The 21236-nt window shown below is 36.6% G+C and overlaps 5 protein-coding genes across 11 annotated transcripts; 2 read left to right on the forward strand and 3 right to left on the reverse strand.

Moving 5' to 3' along the window:
• Positions 1 to 5846: 5846 nt before the first annotated feature.
• Positions 5847 to 7354, forward strand: LOC133840582 (thioredoxin domain-containing protein 15). Its single transcript, XM_062272490.1, has 2 exons — positions 5847 to 5973; positions 6029 to 7354. The coding sequence occupies exons 1-2, from the start codon at positions 5934 to 5936 to the stop codon at positions 6937 to 6939; spliced, it is 951 nt and encodes a 316-aa protein (XP_062128474.1). The 5' UTR covers positions 5847 to 5933; the 3' UTR covers positions 6940 to 7354.
• Positions 7355 to 7567: 213 nt separating this feature from the next.
• On the reverse strand, positions 7568 to 12536 carry LOC133840581 (myeloid leukemia factor). 7 transcript variants are annotated; one of them, XR_009894199.1, is made up of 6 exons: positions 11587 to 11744; positions 11288 to 11520; positions 10713 to 11223; positions 9566 to 9820; positions 8786 to 9148; positions 7706 to 7845 (listed from the first exon to the last, which is right to left on the reverse strand). XR_009894199.1 is itself a non-coding variant. In XM_062272486.1 (5 exons), the coding sequence occupies exons 1-5, from the start codon at positions 12429 to 12431 to the stop codon at positions 7686 to 7688; spliced, it is 1215 nt and encodes a 404-aa protein (XP_062128470.1). In that variant the 5' UTR covers positions 12432 to 12536; the 3' UTR covers positions 7568 to 7685. The 7 variants fall into 7 exon arrangements, 5 of the variants coding, with proteins under 5 accessions (XP_062128470.1, XP_062128469.1, XP_062128472.1 ...); XM_062272486.1 differs by lacking the exons at positions 8786 to 9148; positions 11587 to 11744 and adding an exon at positions 12376 to 12536 and having other exon boundaries at positions 7568 to 7845; XM_062272485.1 differs by lacking the exon at positions 8786 to 9148 and having other exon boundaries at positions 7568 to 7845.
• A 376-nt stretch (positions 12537 to 12912) lies between these two features.
• LOC133840584 (trypsin alpha-3) lies at positions 12913 to 13837 on the reverse strand. Its single transcript, XM_062272492.1, has one exon. The coding sequence runs from the start codon at positions 13810 to 13812 to the stop codon at positions 13033 to 13035; it is 780 nt and encodes a 259-aa protein (XP_062128476.1). The 5' UTR covers positions 13813 to 13837; the 3' UTR covers positions 12913 to 13032.
• A 2834-nt stretch (positions 13838 to 16671) lies between these two features.
• LOC133840583 (trypsin alpha-like) lies at positions 16672 to 17549 on the forward strand. The gene has a single exon (XM_062272491.1). The coding sequence runs from the start codon at positions 16693 to 16695 to the stop codon at positions 17488 to 17490; it is 798 nt and encodes a 265-aa protein (XP_062128475.1). The 5' UTR covers positions 16672 to 16692; the 3' UTR covers positions 17491 to 17549.
• A 2041-nt stretch (positions 17550 to 19590) lies between these two features.
• On the reverse strand, positions 19591 to 20589 carry LOC133841875 (trypsin eta). The gene has a single exon (XM_062274664.1). The coding sequence runs from the start codon at positions 20553 to 20555 to the stop codon at positions 19731 to 19733; it is 825 nt and encodes a 274-aa protein (XP_062130648.1). The 5' UTR covers positions 20556 to 20589; the 3' UTR covers positions 19591 to 19730.
• Between the last annotated feature and the right edge of the window lie 647 nt (positions 20590 to 21236).

The raw sequence follows: 21236 nt of genomic DNA on the forward strand, positions 1-21236 counted from the left end.
GTAATTCTCCCACTTGGCTCGATGACTCTAAATCAATCATTTCGCGCTAGAACTGATAATTTTGATAGTAAGTATTTCAATATTATTGTTGTATTTTCATCAAATTAGGGCTACTAAGCAAAGTAGAAAAAGTGTGTAGAAAACAACAACTTTTGAGTAATATATGTCGAAGACTATTTTCCTTCACAAAACATTAAAACACTAGTTAAACTATACTATACATTAACACTAGTGGCTAAACTGTTAATAAAATAGTCAGCAACAGTGGATGCATGCTTGAAACTATGGGCTTGTGAATCTCACAAATCGCCAAACGCACCTTTAAATGGTCGTAAACATAATATAGAAACGTAATAAAAATATGTTATAGTTCCCTTCCTTTAAAATTAGAACCTAATCTTTAGTTGAAACTCTAGTCGGTTCGTATATAAAAAGTGGTAAGTGCTATAATTGTAAACAAATATTAAAAAAGTGAACAATTTACATAAATTTAAAAAAAAAAGCATGCAATCAATTCATTTATTTATTATTTTTTTTTTTTTTTGCTTTATTTTAAACAATCTAAACTTAAGATTGTTTCATCTATATTAAAGATTTTGCCTTCTTGGTTAAATATATTTCCATTCTTGAAACAAGATTATAATCTTGAATTTCAAAAATGGGCAAACTAGATTTTTGTAGATATTCGATCTTGATTAAAGAATAAACCTGCTTTGTTCCATTTTGACATACAAATATTCTTGATTAATGATTTTATTCTTGATTTTAGCATGTTCTTTCTTTCTATATAAAGTGGGTAACTGATGTATCCACTGCTGCTTGCTACTCTGAATACATTTATATCATACATATTTCATTTATCTGCACCATATCGCAAGCAACATGTATTTAAAGCTAAATGAAATCTGTATGATCTTTGTATGCTTTTGTATATATCAGAGCTTGTTATATTATATTTGTAGAGTCCACAACTTATTCGAAATAAAAAAATAAATTTTAAAATATAAATTTTGAAGTTAATAATTATGTAATGGGTCTATTCATTTTATTGTCATCTAAAAGTAAATTTGGAAGCTGTTCAATAATCTTTTTCATTCATTAAAGATGATATGTTCTACCTTGTTTTCGCAATTATTTTAGAATTTGTAATTGTTTAATACAATGTACTCCTTGTTATCATATAAAGTACTCCTTACTCATAACTTGTTACTAATCGTTACTCGTTAGTCAAGCACTCTACGCTATCGTAGTAAGTACTCGTTATTCGATATTTAAAGTTATTTGATTGATGAGAATCTTTTCTTATTTAATAACTCATGCAACTAAACCCATTCTTCAAAGGTAATCAAAACTCGAATATGTATGTATACGACATCTTATGTCTAAGCAACTCCATTCATACAAATGTACCTATGTACTCGTTGACGAGCACATAAATGGACAACTCCACGATGGTCGCTCACATTTCGGCCAATTAGACGCACAATGGGCTCCAAATTATGCAACATGGCGCGACAAATTCAATTTGCTATGCCCCAAACACGTGCCCAACAACAACCAGAACAATGGCAACAAAAGCAACAGCAACAAGAACAACAACAATAGCAAGAACCAGCTCCGCACACAGACAGCAGCAGCAGCAAAACAGCAGCCGAGCGACACATTGAAACTTGTTCAAAAATCCCTGGAGAAATTAGTTTGATTTATGTTGAGTTTCCGGTGCAAATAAATTGCCAAGTTTACAGCACTCGGACACGGGACTCGCAATGCCAACGCAACACATAATTGATAATTCGAGCGGCGTAGAGAGCGCAGACAGTCGCTGGAGGTGAGTGTGAAAGAGAAAGCGATAGAGAAAGAAAGAGAGAAGAGGTGGCGTATAGACAGAGAGGCAGACAACTCGACAAGCTTGACATCAAATTGACACTGAATGGAGTCATAATCGTGTCTCACTGAGCTTTAATGTCGTTCAAAGCAAAATAAAAAGTTGGCAAAACTTCATGTAGAATATTTAAATAAAAAAGTTAAAATAATATTAAATTGCGATAAATAAAAAATAAAAGTAACATATGCATTAAATGGAAATCCCATATTCTTCATTTCAATGCCGAGCATTGGTAACATTTCAAATATCAATATTCGTTTATCCCACATAAAGCACTTTTACGATATTGGATAAGCAAAATCACTTTAATCTATTGGCCAAACCTGTCTGTCAAACACAGTAAATGGTTGAGGCAAAAATCAAAATCGATCGACACACGGCAAATGGAAAAACCTCAAAATCAATTAATTTTATTGGATGCCCTGTTTTTTTTTCTCGACAGCATAAACTGAAATGTCATTGCGGTGGAAACTATTTCCCAATACGAATGAGCATTCGCCTTGCAATCGCAAATGTCACCCGAAATTTATATTCAGCTAAATACGTAGTAAGTTGGGAATAATCTTAAAGTGAAATATTGTTAATGTTTAAAAGGAATAAGGAAATAGTAAACAATTTTAAAATATTTCGAAATCTAAGGAACTACAATATTTGACACCAGTAAAGTCTAACAATCTGTATTATATACATAGCGTATATAATATATCACAAGGTCCAATCTGGACATCTAGTAAGGGCATATAAACATTGACTTCCGTTCTGTTGGCATTTTTCATGTTTTGGTTTTTCTACCTCGTTTTCGTGTTTGTCATTGACCATCTCGTCTGACATTGACAAAAGTGCAAAGGATTAAAAGTTGTGCTCAGGCGGCCAGTCCGGAAGGTGGAAGGTGGAAGGAGGCGGGCCGGCAAAAACTAACCAAAAAACACACTTACACACACACACACACACATACACACAAAAGCACACAATACATAGGATACACAGATACACCTTTGTGGCCAGTCGACGTTACGAGCAAACTGCGGCTGAGTGAGAAATTGAAGTCACGTAGTTCTGTGCAAATTTTTTGTACCGTTGACACTAAGAGTTCTTTTTTTTTTGCTAAATACCCTACAAGCGAAAAACAATAAGGTATAATAAGCAGAAGAATATGAATCTAATCTGATACAAGAAATTGTTTTATAGCAATACGAATTGAAAGATTATAAGACACTTATTTTTGTTCAACCTTCAAAATGAAATTTACAACAAATATTCAAAATGCATTAAACACATTAATATTTAAATAAATTTTGAACATTCAAATCTTTGAATACATTTTGAATATTTGTTTTAATAAAATTCAAGAAATTTTATAATTTTCAATTTAAATTAACAGATTATAAGAAACTTACTTTACTCAACTTTTACAATAAATTTAATATTATTGAAAATAAGTTCCAAATTACAATTAATCTTACAAATTAAAACTATATTGAAATAATCTCTCATTCGCTTTATCCAGATTTTTTTTACCATATGTTTGGGGAAATTTTATTATAATCATGATAACTAATTTGTATGGTATCCAATAATAAATCTAAAAATATAAATAGACCTTCTACTACTCAGGGTATCTAATGGTCGATTTAGTCATCGTGAGCTCTTCTTCTCTTCATATCTTTTTTTTTTTGTTGGCTGCCTTTATTTGGTTATGTTGATAAATTTAATTTTTGTTTAGTGGCCGCACAGTGATGTTATGCTGATTAAATTTGCCAACATTTACGTGATTTCAATGCGTAATTTATGCCATCTTTCTAGAATGCTGCGAGTCGAACCCATTGCCATATGGGTTAGCCTGGGTCTGGGCCGAAAACTTTTAATTAGTTTAGTGTCATCCGCCGTCATGAGGCGGAATCCAAACCGTTGCCAGGATACGCTGGCACACTTCAATGCCCAATATGGGATACCAAGCTTAGATACCATTTTATTTCACCCCCTTTTTTCTCTTTTTTTCTGTTATGCTGCCACTCACTGGCTTGCATTTATTTACAGATGCTGTGATAAGAAGCGTGTGGGGTGTTAAACCATGTTTGCATAGCATAAAGCTGTTGCATACCATTAGGCGCTGGCTATTGAGGTTACACCAGAGTCTGCATCCGCATGGTTTACATTGAGATGTTATCTCAGATTTGCTGTTGGCGTTGCCATTTCCGTTGCCTTAGCCACACGCGGTCACTCCCATCCAATTAACAAGACGCCGTCGAAGGCCTGTCAACGGCGTGCAAAAGGTGAAAAGTTGCAGCGATATCGAAATGTGCCAAACCATGGCCAAATCGCGTGACTGTCAACCAGTAAAATTTCTACCAAGCATACTTTACAATTGGGTTCGCTACACTTTTAGGTGCATTATATCCTCTAAACAAAACAATTAATGTGATTGTCTAGTTGTCTGTACAGCTTATATTTAAATAGCAGAGTATATAAACATCGACTTGTCGTTAGGTTGGAAACTGCATTTCTTTTAGTATTTTTGCGTCTGGCTGGCTGAGAGCCCAATTTAATAGTTTTTCGATTTGTTGAAAGCAAACGCCAGAGCATAGAATATAAATTGTCACAAAATGCTGGCCAAGTTGAGAGGCGACGCACAGCAACCGCAAAAGGCTGACAAAGTTTGCTTGGAGACCGCTTGCAGAGCACTCAACTCCTTGGTCTTATCTTTATCAGTTGAAGGAAAAGCGCAGCCATCGCCGTTCTCTGTTCATGTTGTTGTTGTTTTTGTTGCTGCTGTCGTCGTCACATATCGAGTGCTTAGGGCCTGCAAAAAGTTCGACGACTTGCATTTCTAGTTGGAGTTGTGGACTTCGACTTTGTCTTCGTCTTGGTCTTGGTCTTGGCGACTGGCCCCAAGAACTATTGAAACTCTCACGAATACAAACAACCGGAATACTTCCGTTTTGGCCGATAGCCCACGTCCCTATCCTCCCCCAACACTTTATCGATGCTTGAATCGGAGTTGTAAATAAGTTGGCATTGGGTGGAAAATGAAAAAATAATGTTCAATTGAATTCATTCGATTGCCAATGCGAAACGTCAGCGAGTGCGCCTTTAGCTCAAAAGCAGACCAAGAACATAATTATTAAGGCATTTTGAGTCAAACGCAGCGACTGACATTTTAAAATGCTCCATAAAATCGCATAAAAGCGCATAAAGTGTCTTTTAACAGCACTTGCTCTTATTATTGCAGTTCTTGTTGTTGTCATTGTTGTTGTTGTTCTTTTTGTTGGCCTTTAACTAGTTGTAAATATGCTCAACATGCACTCAATGAATGAAATGTGTGCACAATGTTGAAAATAGTTGTAACACCCCCCAAAAAAATAAAGAAGCAAAAAGTGGCGCCCACAAAAGGTCGCCCCATTTCTGTTCATATACAGTAAGTACATATGTATGTATAAGTGTAGTTGCAATTCTTGTTGTCGTTGTGCATACGCCTGGTTGGCCCTGAGCAGGCAACTTGTACTACAACTTCCGCTTATATGGACACCACTTCAGCATGATAAATTGATGTTGCCGGTTGGTTTTAAAAACGTAAAGAAAATAAAGTACAACCAGTGCGGTTCGGCTTGAGCAGCAACAGCCATCCCTTGGGCAGAAATTTCTCGACCATCCGCTTTATTATATTCGCACAAAAATATGCCTAACTATGATATTTGGCTGTCAATTATTGATTATTAATATTTTATTTGTGCTAAACTCTGAGCATACCCGCATCAAGCAAAGTATCCGGTTACTAACGCTGTGTTTGCTGGGATTATGAGCATGTGTAATTGCAACACAGAACTATCAGCTGCAGCACATCAACTTTCGCAAATAACTCTTTTCTTTATTTATTATTTCAAATGGTACTGTCGAAATGCGCCATTCTGAGTTGTATATCAGTGAGCTTCTCATTATACCATTCAGCTCTTGTCCGCATGGCCACAAATCTAGTATTCTTTTTAATACAACCCATGTTATTTTCACTGCTACCCAAATACAGTCACACTGAAGTCTATCAAAACAAAAAATGCATGGAAATGCAAAATTATTTATATTCTTAATATTTGGTAAGCATAATAATATAATCCAAAAAGAATTGTATATATATTTTATGTATAATAGGACTTTGCGCCACATTGGCCAGCGCAGAGCTGTCTGGCTTGTTTAACGCTCTACAATATCTGGGGATCAAAATACACTCAAATGGCACAGGATCGTCAGCTGCTCCCAGCGCAGCTCAAGGTCAAGGGTTGCGTGGTGGGTGTCATTACTCATTTGAGTCATACGCTTTGATGAGTGATCGCCATACCTGTGCGCCCGGTGACGAGCACATTCTGCACCTGACAGAGCTGCCACAACAGCGCAAGCCTCCCTTGTTGATAAGATGCCTGCAACAGGATTTAACTCCACAGTTGAATAACAACACTGGGCTTCCATTGGAGAAATTGCTGATCATGAAGTCGGCCAAAGAGATTGTCAATCTGCTGAAACCCATTGGCAATGCGACCAAGCGGCACGAATACGGCAGCTGTGTTGTCGTCCATTTCTGCACACGCACCAGCCTGGAGTGCGCCCGTGTGGCACCCGCCGTCAATCTTTTGCCTCACTTGTTTCCAACGCTGAAGGTGGCCTACATCGATGCCTTTCAATTTACACGTTTCAATGCCGAGTTCGGCATCGTTTCGTTGCCCACTTTGATGATCTTCCATCAAGGGCGACCGTTGATCAAATACGATCCGCCATGGCAGGATCCGGGCAACATAAGCTATGCCAAGTTCATAATGCGTCACACCAACATCAAATACGTTAATCCCAGGAGCATATTGCCCGCGTTATTGCAGTACACCCAAGTCGGTCCACTGATCAATGTGCCCGATCGGCAGACCGATTTCTATGTGGGACTCTCATGGCTCTTCATTCTGATCTGTCTGGGAAACTATATTCGACGTACTTTGCTGTGGAAACAGCTGGTGGAAATGGTGCAGCGCAATTGGCGTGAATCGGAGGAGACGCAAATGGAGATGGTTGATTAGCGCAAATGATAATTAAATAAATTAGATTATATATATTAAACTACGATTAAAATTTACTCTATGCGTATTTTCGTTTAATTAAATTCACATAAACATTTACTTATATCTTAATTATTACATAGTATTTATGTTTGTATACATATTTATATATTTATTGGATTTTTAATGTATTTGCGGTTGGAGAGGGGAGAGTGGTGGCTTCAGCTCTTCATCAAATTGATTTCAATCGCTGCAAAATTGATTGCTTATATTCTACTAAGTAATAGTTAACTAAAAGAATCTTGAGAATATTTGCAAAACGCCCAAATCCATATTGGTGCCGTTGCTTAAATATTGTTTTAATATTGAATACAACTTAAAATTTCCATTAACATTGTATTGGTGTCGCTGTGTGTGATTTTCAGGGGAAAAACAATGGATATCAAAAATTGTTGACTGCCTGTTGCTGGCAAAAACTATTTCAATTTCTTACAAAATATTATAATTTCAAATGAGTTATGTTTGGAAATTATATATATATATATATGTATATACGATTTATGGATTGGTCAAGCCATAAATTGTAAAGATCGCAATGCAGAATGTAATAATAAGTGTGAAATAATGTGTGTATGAATATTTTATCAGATTTGTTTTTTTTTTATGTGACCAATTTGAAGTTTGGGGCTAAATTAACCGTGTGTTTGGGGGTGTAATGTTGCATAGGTATGCGTTATTCTATTATGCTTGTTGCTTCAAATAGCTTATTATTGAGGTTTGTTGCTCCGCTTCGCCGATTTGATACGGGGCTCAGTTGCTTCTTCTGTTGTTCCTCCATTGCCATTCCCTTGGTGATGGTGATGGTGCTTCAGACGCTGTTGACGGCGTGCAGCTGCGTGATTTGCAGCATAGGGATGTGGATGTATACTGCAGATGCAGAATTGCAAATTGACGAAAAGAGAGCAAAATATGAGCACATTAATAATAGGGTTATACGCCACAAATAATGAAGAATATGCAAAACAAATTATGACAACATAAGAGTTTTATAGAATAACAATACATCATATATATAATACTATATAAACATTCGTACACAGGCCAATTCGAACGTAAATTGTAAATGGTAAAATGATGAAAGAGAGCGAGCGCGAGGGAGCAAAGAGTGTTTTGTTATTCGGATGCGAGAGGATGTTTGTGATTGGTTGTGATCAAATGACTTTCGAGAGTGGCAAAAGCTGATTGATATGAGAGAGGTACGCAGTAAATGTGTTGTTGCAGTCCCTCGACAGACAACAAAATCGCAGCGGCAGCAGCAACAACAGCAACAACGTTTTAATTTTGATAGCGTCATTTTCGTAATCACGTTAAACGTTATAGTGGTGGTAGTCGTAGCGTAGAGATAATGTGCGTTACATTGACCAATTATGCGTTGCGTTGAGTTGAGTTGGGTTGATTGGGTTGTATTGTGACGTAGCGTAGCGTAACGTAACGGAACGATGATTAGATGCGCAAGTTAAACGAACGAAAAACGTAATGGAATTTTTCAAAAGGCAACCAAAAATGCATAAGTGACAACTGAGATCTTCCATACATGTGTTGCTCTTTCAACTGGAACTAAAAGTATTGTTGTATAAACGATTCATAGGGGATCAGACTTTTAGGCTTACGTTATACACAAATAAGGCAATTGTGACACATGCTGATCACGTGTTCTCGTCGCCTCATTTGGTCATTTAAAAGTTACTTTACAGAGAATTTGTGTAGTAGTAGAGGTGGTAGTAGTAGTAGTAGTAGTAGTAGTATTAGGTAGAGTAGGAGTAGTAGAATTTTTATGTACATAGCTGGGATTTGCTGGCGGCCTTACACGTAACATGAGGCGTCGCTTTGCTTTGTGTTGCGCTGCGGTGACGTAACGATGATGTGTGTTTAGCGTCGCAGGCGTTGATAATCTAGTCTACGGTGCAGGCGGAGAAGACATAGTTGTGGATGTGGAGTCGTCGCAAAACGCCGTTACGGGTTAGTATTGGATGTGATAGCGTTGACGGTTTATCGCGTCTAACGGCACTGATCGTTGTTCAATTACGTTGCGGTTTGGTAGTAGTATATCATATATTTATATATAGGTTTATATTATATGTATTTGATTATTAATTGTGATATCGATAGTAGAGTATGTGTAATTTGTCTCTACTTGCGATAGAAACGCGAATTATACAAACGCCAATCTCTGCATTTTAATTGAAATACATTATTATATAGAGAGAGGAGGAAGAAATAGAGCGAGAATTGTTAATTAAGATATAAATTTCAAAAACGTATTGTTTATCATAAATCTACGGCAATTATTTTTTTTGTTTGTTTTGATTTTGTAAATGTTTTTGAAGAAAAAGCGCAATTATGATTAGAGCCAAATAAAGTGCCGTATTAGGAAATAAACGTATAAACAGAGGCAGCAATTCTTTAATGTAGGAATTGTTGAAGTTGTTGGATCTTAACGGGTCTCAGGTTAGACTGATTTACAAATTAGTGTTTGCGGAAGCTAGGCAAGTCTCTGGGGCCTATTCGTGGGATAGTTTTGGATCATTTTGTTGTTGCTGGCTGCTGTTGATGTTGATGTTGTCTTGTTTTGCTTATGCGAACAAACCTTGGCGAGCCGGCAATGCTGTGACTAGCGCTGGAAACTGTGGCCAACGGTGATGACGAAGGTGTTCGCAGTGGGCGACGGGGCGTGGCCAAATGTTGTGCGTTACGCAGGTAGGCGCGACGCGACGACGACGATGCATTTCCGTTTCCGCCCAAATAGTTATTATTTGTAACGCCGTAGACTGTGGGTGACGGCGCTGGGTTTGTGATAATTGCGGCGTTGCGACGAGGCGAAGATGTTGTTGCTGCTGTGTCGCTGTTGTTGTCGTCGTTGTATGGAATCGATTCGAAGAAAATTTAAAAGAGATTACAACAATACATTTGGCGAGTGTCGAGGATCACATTAATTGTGTGTTACTATTTGGTAGTAATAGAAGCTCCTTACGTATTACGTAGCATCGCAAAAGTATCGAAACGCGATTAGGATCTTACGCAGGACTGCAGTCTACGTAACGTAACGAATGCTTATGAATGTATGTGCATGAATCAAAAATTAAAATACTCAAATAATTTGTACATTGGTTGATAAAAAATGGAAAAAGTTGCAAATCAAGGTATATGTAGTAATTACAAATTGCTTGCCGCCTACCTCAAATTGTTCTCTTTTTTGATTATCTTTTTTGTCATTAGTTATTAACGTTGTTAGAATGTAAAAGCAGAAATTTATATTTATAAATATGCAATTGTTCTGTATTAGCTTGGACTCTGATATATATGCATTATGTTTATATATATTTATATAGATATATCTGTCTGATATAAATATATTTATTTGTATTCGATAGTAAAATATACTGTATGTACTTTTTGCTTGATTTAGTAATTAGTATATCTGCAAGTAAATACAAACGTTTAATTTAAAGAGGGTACAAAAAAGGGAACAGCCTACCTATAGCACCTAGATTTGTCTGCAATGGACGCCACATATCGATTAAGTCAACTAATTGAATGCATTATTAACTTCATCTAAATAACAATGTTCAAAAGGCCACAGCAGACAAATCCAGAATACCAGATCTGTTAATTAGTTATTAAGGTTAACATACGTATCAAGTGTCAAACGGAAGCTAAGCAGCTCACTAATTACCGACCCCCAAACACCTGTTAAGAACATTCATGCGTTTTCTGGTCGTGTCGAGTCGACTCACCTGCTGTGTGGAGCTGTTGGCGGCGCTGGCAATGCGGGTCGACCCGAGTGCGATGGTTCTTGGATCACACAATCATCATCATCATCATCATCCAGTGGCTCAATAGTTACAGTCGAACCGCTCGATACTGGAGCCTGTATAGCGCGCATGCCACCGCGATGACCACCATGTGGCATGACTCCACGATTGGCACGCGTTGTGAACTCGCGATCAAATTGCTCGGCCTCCTCCTCATCTAGATTGATGAATTCCTGACGCTCCTCCAGTTGGCCAGAGCGTAGATCCTGCTCCTTTTCGATAATATGCGAGCGCTCGCCAATATGATGGCCAATGGCCATTTTCTTCACACCTGTACGCGAATCCTGAACGGTCTTGCGTGTCTCTCGCACTCCGCCTGGCCCAGTTTTGGTGCTGCTACTAGCCTGATAGATCTGAGGACGTCCGTCCGGACCAGTTGATACGGTCATGACGTTGCTTTGACAAAATGAAGCGCCATTAGTAGCGCCCATATCTAAATCATTAAAATAAGGAGTTATAACACAATTCTAAAGCTTGCAGTTCCAAGTTATACGAACCAGCACCATTAAGCAAACGATTGAAACTAGGCATTGGAGGAAAACCAAAGAGTCCTCCGCCCATAGGAGCCATGGCCTGTTGACTGCGTTCCATAAGGGCGCCTTGCTGGAATCCCGGATCAAATGGGGATGGAGCTAGCATACTGAACGGATCGGGCATAAAGGAATTCATCAAGCGATTCATTGACCGCATTTGCATATTCATTGCGTTCATGTGATGGTTCATGTGATTGCTAAAGGGGAAGAAGCAAATACTTAATTAGTGAGTCTATCAATGCCAATATTTTACGAGTTTTAACTTAGGATTCATTTCTTGATTCTCGTTTATCGATTTCCTGCTTAGAGAATTTCCCTTTCGTTTCATAACGAATGTATGCCAAATATATTTAATAAACTATGGTGAATATTCCAAATATTGAAAACAGACAAACATTACTTACAACATTGACATGGCACTGTTGACTACGATAAAATAAAAGACGTGATACCATCAAATGAATAATAGCGCTAAGCTACCTTGTTTATAAAAGCAAACAGCTGTTTTTCAATTATAGTTAGGTGGCAGCTCTGTTACAATAAGATGCAATGGATGCGGTCGATAAAACTGCGAAGCAAAGTCATGTTTATAAAGAACAATCATCCGCCATTCAATTTAATTTAAATAACCGTAACTGTATATACATAGTTGCATTTATTGTACTATGCTTTAATATTAAACATAGCATTGTCCTTAAAAATAAGATTCGCAATCGAAATAATCGATTAATTGAGTGCACTTCCTCTTTTTACGCTGGCATGCTGCGCACCCATACAAACACACATATACACATACACACACAATCGCACATAACAGCTAACGAAAATCTAATTTGTGTGTATTGTGTAAACGCAAACGCACATAGCCATGTATATTAAGATTTACTTTTCATTGCCTAACGGAGCACCCTCACAAATAGCATGCATTTTGCAATTTCAACCGCACTATCAACACTTTTCAATGAACTTTAGTACTTGCACATAAGCACTAAGTACTCTTTACACGAAACTTTTCCACACCCACAGCAATCAACAGCGCATATTTAACTTACTTCATGAATCCGAGATCATCATCAAAATCGCCCATTAACGCTCCAAACAATGACATATTTATTTAAAGTTATTTACTGTGTTGGCAATAATTAAATTGTATTTTTCTGCTTGTTTTTTACAATTTCACGAGTTTTCTCGAAGTCAATGTGACCGTTTGACAATGCCAGAAATTTGTACAATATGCGTCAAAAAAGTGCAAAAAATACCATACCAAAAACATAAATGAGAATTCTGTAAAAATACTAAAACTCAAACTCAAGAGTTTAATTATTTTGCTACTGGAAATGAAACGTTTTAATTGATATTTAAAATTATTTTTATGAGCAAATTAATATAATTTGAACTAATATGAGCTATTACACATCATTTTTTAAGCAGTGTCTGTAAGCCTGATTAAATCTATAGGATATTTATTTCCACGCAAAACGCATTCGCAATTTATGTTCATGTTCTCTTAAACGACTTATCGATAGGACTATCTAAATAAATGAATATCGAATTTGAGTGATCCCAACCACGAATTTTAAAACAAATGATTGTAATGCTCAAGTAGATATATTTATATCGAATAAAAGTAGATTTAATTTTTTGTAAAATAATTTGTTCGTTTGCTTTCTTCGATTGCAGCTATTAATCAACCCATTGAAGTTAATTGTTTATAGGTATGGTGCTGCCTGTTCTTCAATCCAAGCAGTGTGAGGCAATACACTGGTGTACACTCCGGGAAAACCTTCGCGGGCACAGCCAACGCCCCAGGAAACGATACCAACTAAAATGCCATCTACAGTCAGTGGTCCTCCCGAATCTCCTTGGCAAGCATCCTTGCCTCCCTCCTCAACGCCAGCACACAACATTTCTTCCGTAATAGTGTAATCCTTGGTCGAATACTGCGCTCCACAAGTATTCGTGTCCATAATTTCCACTTGAACCGCGCGTAGTAGGGCTGGAAGTGCTTCATCCTCCTCTGTGCGCTTACCCCAACCACTAACGATGGCATATGTGCCCGCCTTGGTTGAGTCGACAGCCAAGGCAATGGGCTGTATGAGGCTGGAGTATGTAAGTGGCACCGTAGTTATAATTAAGCCAACGTCATTCACATGGGTCTTTTTATTATAACCCGTATGATAAATCAATTTGGTAACTTTCACACCCTGCTCCTCCAGATCGGCAATGGAATTCTGACCGGCCACGATGCGAATGTATGAAGCGAATCGTCCTTTGATACAATGAGCAGCCGTTAGGACCACTCGAGGAGCGTAGATGCTACCGCCACAAATGTGCAGCAACATATAAGTCTCTAGACGCACCGACACCTGGTACGGAAAGTTACCTATATCCGCCTCAGTGCCACCTACAATATGAGTACTTATGGCGGCACCATTAATGAAAACAACTAAGGACAGCAGCCCCAAAACGATTAATCCAAGACGCGACATTTCGCTGAACGAGTAAACTCAAAATGGCTGGATAGCGAATGACATAGGGTTTATATAGTCGAGGGCTTATCATCACACCTCGCAAAACCCGAAATCGCGACAAATCCACGAATGGTTTCGGATATCAATAAAGGAATGGTATGATATTATAAAGTTTATGTGACCAACTCCATAAACAGGTTTTTGTCGGTAGTCTTTTAAAGAGAAATTCTTACCCATAATTAAACCATAGAACCATAAGCTCTTCGATAAGTCTTTTACGATACAAAAAACTTTAACTTGAAAAGTCACATAATTTGCACAAGTGGATTATCAGCAAGCTGATTCATATTATTTCAGTTACAATGAACTTTGATATTCTACATAGATGTCTGTGCTGTACGCAATCTAATATTCAAAGCCTTAAACTTCCCAATAGATTAAAATCGTCGACGTTCCACTTAAGACTGCAGAGATTTGTAATCTATCGTCTACCGGTGCGTGCCAACTTAGCACAATGATAAGGCATAATAAGCCAGATTATTTATGTTTCCAATAAACAATCGATATAAACAAATAATGTGCCATTATATCGTAATTTTATATGGTAGCTAATTCTAAAAAGATTTCTCGTATGAAAACATAAAGATTACGTGGAACTCGTTCAACCGAACTTATAGAAATTATGATTCACAATAAAGTTATTGTTTGATTGACAACTATTTGAAGAGGTGGAATTATCATTAAATGATGTATGAGCTATACAAAAAGTCGAAGGCTACACTGTTCAAAAAAATATTATAGCCAATAAGTTTTAACGAATTTCTCTATCTGAAATCAATAAACAATTTTACCTTCAGTGAGATAGATACAATATTAACCTGTTCACACAATTTAAAAATATTTTTAAACGTATTTACAAATCCAAGATAAATTTTCGCAAATACAGTAAAATTCTCTTTGCCCAATATTAAGTGTCCTATTATAGTATTTTCATGCCAGAAGTTCTCTTTAAAAATAAGTTAGTTTCAGGATTATGCGAATTTTACTTTGTTTTATTTTACGAAAGTTTTCTTCTTAAATTTCATTTATTCTGTGGAAATCAACAAACAACCATATCTGCTAAATTATATTTATATTATAGTCAAGTTAATCGTTTTTAAATTTAGGAAACCGTTATATTGACCATTCCGATCACATCCATATTAATCGAATACAAACAAAATTCTTTAGCAGTAAGCTTTATAGGTAAAGCTTTTTGGGCGATCCCCCTACAATTGTCAGATGTTGATAAGGCTAAGATAAGGCAAACATAAAACTCAACGCGCCTTAGAAAGATTTATAAAGTTTCCATTATCTCTATTAATCAAGTTAATTGGATTGGCATTAACCTCTATAAAAAGACCGATCTTCAACAATGTCATGTTAGTTTGTAAAAATGATTCGCATATTGATCGGGCTTTTCATAATCGGTTCATCGCTGGCAAGCACCGTCTTCCGCAGAGATATTCCTATGCCAGACGGACGAATTGTTGGCGGCGAAACAACTAACATTCCTCATCAGATTTCTATTCTATTCTAGCTTTAAAATTACGCTTATTATTCGCTATTATTTTTGCGAAGGCGGAAGTTGGCTTGGCAAAAATTGGAAAACAAACTTGATCTGCGTACAAGCATAACAAATGCTGTCGAAAAAAAATTATATAATAGCTCTATATCTTATAGTCTCTGAGATCTTCTTCATACGGGCAGACGCACATGGCTAGATCGCATGGCATGACGCTGATCAATAATATGCATATGTATGTATATACTTTATAGGGTCGGAGCTGCCTCTTATGCCTGTTACATACATTTCCTGCCGGCACAAAGTTATAATAGGGTAGAACTATGGGTAACTTTACTTATAACAATATAATGTATTCGAACAAATATTCTAAAAAGTATAAGTATATGAAATATCCTTGCTGATATGATCTTAAAAATATAGTTTTATATTTGATGTAATTGCAGTTCAAACTGCAACATGCATATTAGGATTAGGATTTGACATGACTATAGTCACCCAATATTTCATTTGAAACCGTCGCATTCTTACTAATTTGTGTTGTACATATTTAAAATTTGTTCTATTTTTAGCATCCGCAATAAAAAACGTTTGGCCCAATATTAATGACCTATGGCAGTACTCCGAATGATTTTTAATCGCTCAATAGAGTTTTAGTTGTAATATAAAAAAGAACATAAGGAAATAATAATTTAATAAATAATTTATTTTCAAAGAATAATTAGTTTTATCAAAATTAAATAAAATTTTCTTTTATTAAGTCGCCCTGAGGACAAAATTATTTTTGTCTTTATTATTTTTTCTGCGTGCTTTGTTTCACACGAAAACATCTATTTGAAATATCCATTGAAAACTTTACTCAATTTGCATTTCTGAAATTCTCTTCCGAAAAATTAGTGTCCGGTGATAAATTTCAGCTGAAAATTGTATCAAAGAGCAATAACGAATATCTTATGAACGGTTTTATTTTATAAAAATTTCATTTTTGCAAGCGAAGAAAAATTCTCTGGTACAAATAAATAACCAACTACTTCTGCTTTTTAAAATATTATATTTATAATACAACACTTACCCTATCAATTTAAAATTAAAGAAACCTATTCCGATAATATCGATATTAATCGAATACGACCCAAGTAAAAGCTTTGCAGCTAAAGCCTTTTGGGCGATCTCATTAAAATCGTCAACTGTCGATAAGGATAAGATAAGGTAAACTTAAAGCGGTTTAGATAGATTTATAACGTTTTCATTATCGTTTTTAATCAAGTTAGTTGAATAATCATTAACTTCTATAAAAACCATGAGCTCCAAGAATTTCATGTTAGTTTGTAAAAATGTTTCGCATCTTGATCGGGCTTTTCATACTCGGTTCATCTTTGGCAAGCACCGTCTTCCATAGCGGTGTGCCGATGCCAGACGGAAGAATTGTTGGCGGCGAAACAACTAACATTCGCGAGTATCCTCATCAGATTTCCATGCGTTACCGAGGCAATCACAGATGTGGCGGATCAATTTATAACAGGAATACCATTGTGAGCGCAGCTCATTGTGTGAATACTCTAGCTGATGCTTCCAATCTGACGATCTACATTGGCACCAACAATATCTTCTTCCCTACTGGCCAGGAGCTTGCTGTCCGGAAATTTGTCGTTCATGACAACTACAGGACCATTAATAATGACTACGATGCTGCGCTTCTATTCCTAGACGGAGACATTGAGTATAATGAGAATGCTCAACCAATTGAATTGGCAACGGAACGTCCTGAGAACGATACTTCTGTCCTTGTAACTGGTTGGGGAACAACTACTGAAGGTGGCAATTTAGCTAGCGACCTTCAAAAGGTGGAAGTAAATATTGTCGAGAACTCAGCTTGCAAGTCCGCCTATTCCATTCTGCTGACCAGTCGTATGTTATGTGCAGGCGTCACTGGCGGTGGCAAGGATGCCTGCCAGGGTGACTCTGGTGGCCCCCTGATCTTCGAGAATAAGCTGCTGGGTATTGTGTCATGGGGCACAGGATGTGCTCGTCCAAATTATCCAGGCGTTTATGCATCCGTTCCTGAGTTGCGCTCTTGGATCGAGGAGACCGCCAAGCAGAGTGAAAATTTGGGTAAAATTGAATTTCTGTGAAGAATTCTAAGGAAAAATAGAGCATATGAATTTACAATAAATACTTCTTAAATCATAAAGTTCTACTTTTAATTGTATCATAATTTACAAAATAACACGTGTTAATCGGGTAATTTGCAAATATTGTTATCTATTCGAATTATAGTCGACTATGCACAATCGAGGGATACCCTAAGGGGTATAAACAAAATATTATATTAAAATGTCAACGCTCCTATACAAATTTGTATTGATTTGTTTATTGATTAGCATAAAACAATGGTAATTACATTTTAAAATATGTAATGTAATATAAAATGTTTCAGTTGTCACTTTATAATAATACCGGGTATAACGGGTATAAGACCCTACTTATCAACTGTTAATTCGATTAAAGTAATCGCTTAAGCTGTTATTTTCAAAAGTACCAGTAATCGCAATAAAGATTATTTTATGTTATGTATAAACAGAAAAAAGTCACTTATAGCAGTTGTTAGAGAGCGTGATCTATGTCATGCTTTTTATTTAAGGTTAAACTATGCAATTCCACAATGATTTGTAAATTTAAAAATCCTGTTTTATGATAAAAAACAAATAATTAATATTGCTTCATTTATGATATGGAAATTATGTAATAATCATTATTGATAAGCTGAAAAAATATAAAAACAATCATGATGATAATTGATACCCACTACCCATAACGTAAAAGGGTATAATAACTTTGTGCCTTCAAAAAATGTAAATAACAAGCAGAATGAGTCATCTCTGATCCTATAAAGTATACATATATATTCTTGATCAACATCCACAGCCGATGCAGCAGGTGTCTCGAGCACACTCGACTGTAGCTTTCTTGTTTGGGTTTTATTTTTTCTCAAATATTTAAAATACATAAAAATGTTTGTAACTATTAAAAAACACTTAAACGTTCTAAAACCAAACAAGGAAGAAAGTTACAGTCGAGTGTGCTCGACTGTGAGATACCCACTACCCATTTTTAATAAGGGCCAAATATTGCGGTATTATTTTCAAAATATACCGAAAATACTAAAAATATACCAAATGGTATGTTTGGTATATCGATACCACAGACGGTACAATGTACCACATTGTCGGCCAAAGCAACTAAAAGCCCTAGTTTTTATCTGATCGCAACCAAATTTTCAGAAATCATAACTACTATAGTATTTATAGTATATACCAAAATTCGCAACTCTAGCTTCAAAATTGCGCTTGTTATTCGATTTTTTGATTTGCGGGGGCGGAAGTGGGCGTGGCAAAAATTTGAAACAAACTTGATCTACCCGCTACCCATAGAGTAGAATGGTATTATAACTTTGTGCCGGCAGGAAATGTATGTAACAGGTAGAAGGAAGCATCTCCGACCCTATAAAATATATTTATTCTTGATCAGCGTCAACAGCTGAGACGATCTTGACATGTCCGTCTGTCTATCTGTCCGCCTGTCCGTATGAAATACTGGATCTCAGAGACTATGAGAAATAGAGCTAATTCGACGGAATTGTTTATGTTTGCAAGCAGGTCAAGTTTGTTTAAAATTTTTGTCACGCCCACTTCCCCCCTCCCAGTAAATAGTTCTAAAGCAAGAGTCGAATTTTGGTATATATTATACAAAAAGAACTATAGTAGTTGTGATTCCTGAAAATTTGGTTGCGATCAGATAAAAATTTTCCAAGTAATTATATTATATAAATAATTTTGTATGGACAAAAACGACTATTTACTAGTTGTCTTATATGCTTTGGCTGAAAATCGGATATATTTTGCACTTAATAGTATATCTTGAATGTGGTACCAAATCAATATACCAAATATACAATTTGAGATATTTTTCAGTATTTTTGTGGTATATACCAAAATAATAATTTTGAGAATGTTACCGCAATATTTTGGTTTTATTCAAAATGAGTAGCGGGTATCTCACAGTCGTGCACACTTGACTGTAGCTTTATTACTTGATATTATAACACCTGATTAAAACACTAATGATTACAGTGCCTAAAATAAAGCCCTCTATTCCAATACAACTAGCTTTTGTCAGAGAACAGAAGCTTTTCTAGTTGCTCTCTCATAGTCAACAGATAATGGTAAACGCAATTCGACAGCGGACAATAAACTAATGGTTTTATTATAGAATCGTTAGAAGTTCGGTAAAAACATATAATTATCGCTCAATAATCGTATACAGCTCCTTGATGATAAAGCTGTTGCCGCTTATTGGATAGTTTAACGCATTTTTATAGCGCGCCAGCGACTTGCAGAGTTTCATTGATCCATGATTTGAAGCTGGCAACATATGTATAAACAGTTGGATAACCAGGGCGACCACAGCCACGTCCCCAGGAAACTAGACCCACAAGTTCCTCGTCAATAATCAATGGACCGCCAGTATCTCCTTGACATGCATCATTTCCACCTTGTGCAACATTTCCGGCGCAAATCATGCGTTCGGTCACCTCACCCGCTCCATAGATGCTATTACATTCATCTGAGCCAACGATGGGTACACTTGTTTGTTCCAGATGGGGGCTAGAGGGTCCCCATTCCTCTTGATAGCCCCAACCAATCACCAGGGCGTTTCTTCCAGTCGCAGGACGTTCTTCGCGTACTCCAATCTGGCGAATGCCATAATAGGAGAAATCGAAAGGGGTATCCAAGATGACAACTCCTATATCGTAGTCAGCCGTATAATAATTGAACTGTGGATGGTATGTCCAGTTTGCGGCGGGATACACTACTCCATCTGTCCCATTTCGCTTATTCGCCGCACCAACTACAATTAATTTCGTGTCCTCCGTTAGATCAGCCAAACATTGTGCGGCTGTCACCACGGCTCGCTCAGAATAAATGATTCCAGCACATTCGTGAAGGTAAGCCGAGTCGTTGCTTCGTCGATAGCGCAGAGATACACAATACGGATGACGTGCTATGTCCACCTGGGATCCATTCACAATGCGTCCCTCCGGTTTAACTTCAGTAAGCCAAACACAAGTTGGCAATGTTGAAATCAACACAATCAGGCTAATCCGAAGAATGTCCATGTCTCGTATGGTGATTCGCATCTGAACAAGCGACCACCTCGTTTTGAACTGATTACAAATGATGTATTTTTAATATTTTGCAGTTTTCTTGAGGCATTTTGTGCGATTATCTTAATTGCGGGTATTTCAGATAGTCCCATGTACAGGGTCCGCAAGATAACATGTTGCAATAGTGAATTAATGTTAACTGAATGGCTTGTCCAAAAGAGATTAAATATTCCGTTAAAAGCGTAAAATCTAATGTACAAACTTTAAGACTTTTAGACTTACAATTTTGGCTCATAACATTAGAAATTGGTCCAACTCCGTAAAATTCTAATTTGCAACAATTTACCTTTACCATGAACTGGCTTCTTAATCCATGTCATTGATTCTTTAACATTTCAAACTAATCAAATCGCTTCGAGGCTTATCATTTGCACATAGCTCATATTATCGACCATTTGAAATAGCCATAAGAAATATAAGTTGTAGCCAAATATAGACAGTACCAGACCATGGATTTTTTACACACAAACAAATAATAACAAAGCTCTGTTATTAATTCTTATATAATGTTGTGAAAATAAATGCAAATGTCTTTAAAGGTATTTTGCCGATCTAACTTTGCAATTTTCCTCTGCAATCGTTACTGAATTTCAAACTTTAGAAAATAATATGTTTTTATCATTGGTAATCCTTTGGGTTTGATCATCGATTATA

Source organism: Drosophila sulfurigaster, chromosome 3 (assembly GCF_023558435.1).
Source record: "Drosophila sulfurigaster albostrigata strain 15112-1811.04 chromosome 3, ASM2355843v2, whole genome shotgun sequence".
In the NCBI taxonomy this organism is placed as follows: domain Eukaryota; kingdom Metazoa; phylum Arthropoda; class Insecta; order Diptera; family Drosophilidae; genus Drosophila; species Drosophila sulfurigaster.

Excerpts from the sequence above, each read along its gene's own strand:
- LOC133840582 (XM_062272490.1), top strand. The coding sequence starts at position 5,934 with ATGCATGGAAATGCAAAATTATTTATATTCTTAATATTTG. Across the intron at positions 5,974-6,028 it reads ATTTATATTCTTAATATTTG|GACTTTGCGCCACATTGGCC; the intron begins GTAAGCATAATA and ends TATGTATAATAG.
- LOC133840581 (XM_062272485.1), bottom strand. The coding sequence starts at position 11,651 with ATGAAACGAAAGGGAAATTCTCTAAGCAGGAAATCGATAAACGAGAAT. Across the intron at positions 11,224-11,287 it reads TCGTTTGCTTAATGGTGCTG|ATATGGGCGCTACTAATGGC; the intron begins GTTCGTATAACT and ends TTAATGATTTAG. Across the intron at positions 9,821-10,712 it reads CCAACAGCTCCACACAGCAG|CGACACAGCAGCAACAACAT; the intron begins GTGAGTCGACTC and ends CGACAACAACAG.
- LOC133840584 (XM_062272492.1), bottom strand. The coding sequence starts at position 13,812 with ATGTCGCGTCTTGGATTAATCGTTTTGGGGCTGCTGTCCTTAGTTGTT.
- LOC133840583 (XM_062272491.1), top strand. The coding sequence starts at position 16,693 with ATGTTTCGCATCTTGATCGGGCTTTTCATACTCGGTTCATCTTTGGCA.
- LOC133841875 (XM_062274664.1), bottom strand. The coding sequence starts at position 20,555 with ATGCGAATCACCATACGAGACATGGACATTCTTCGGATTAGCCTGATT.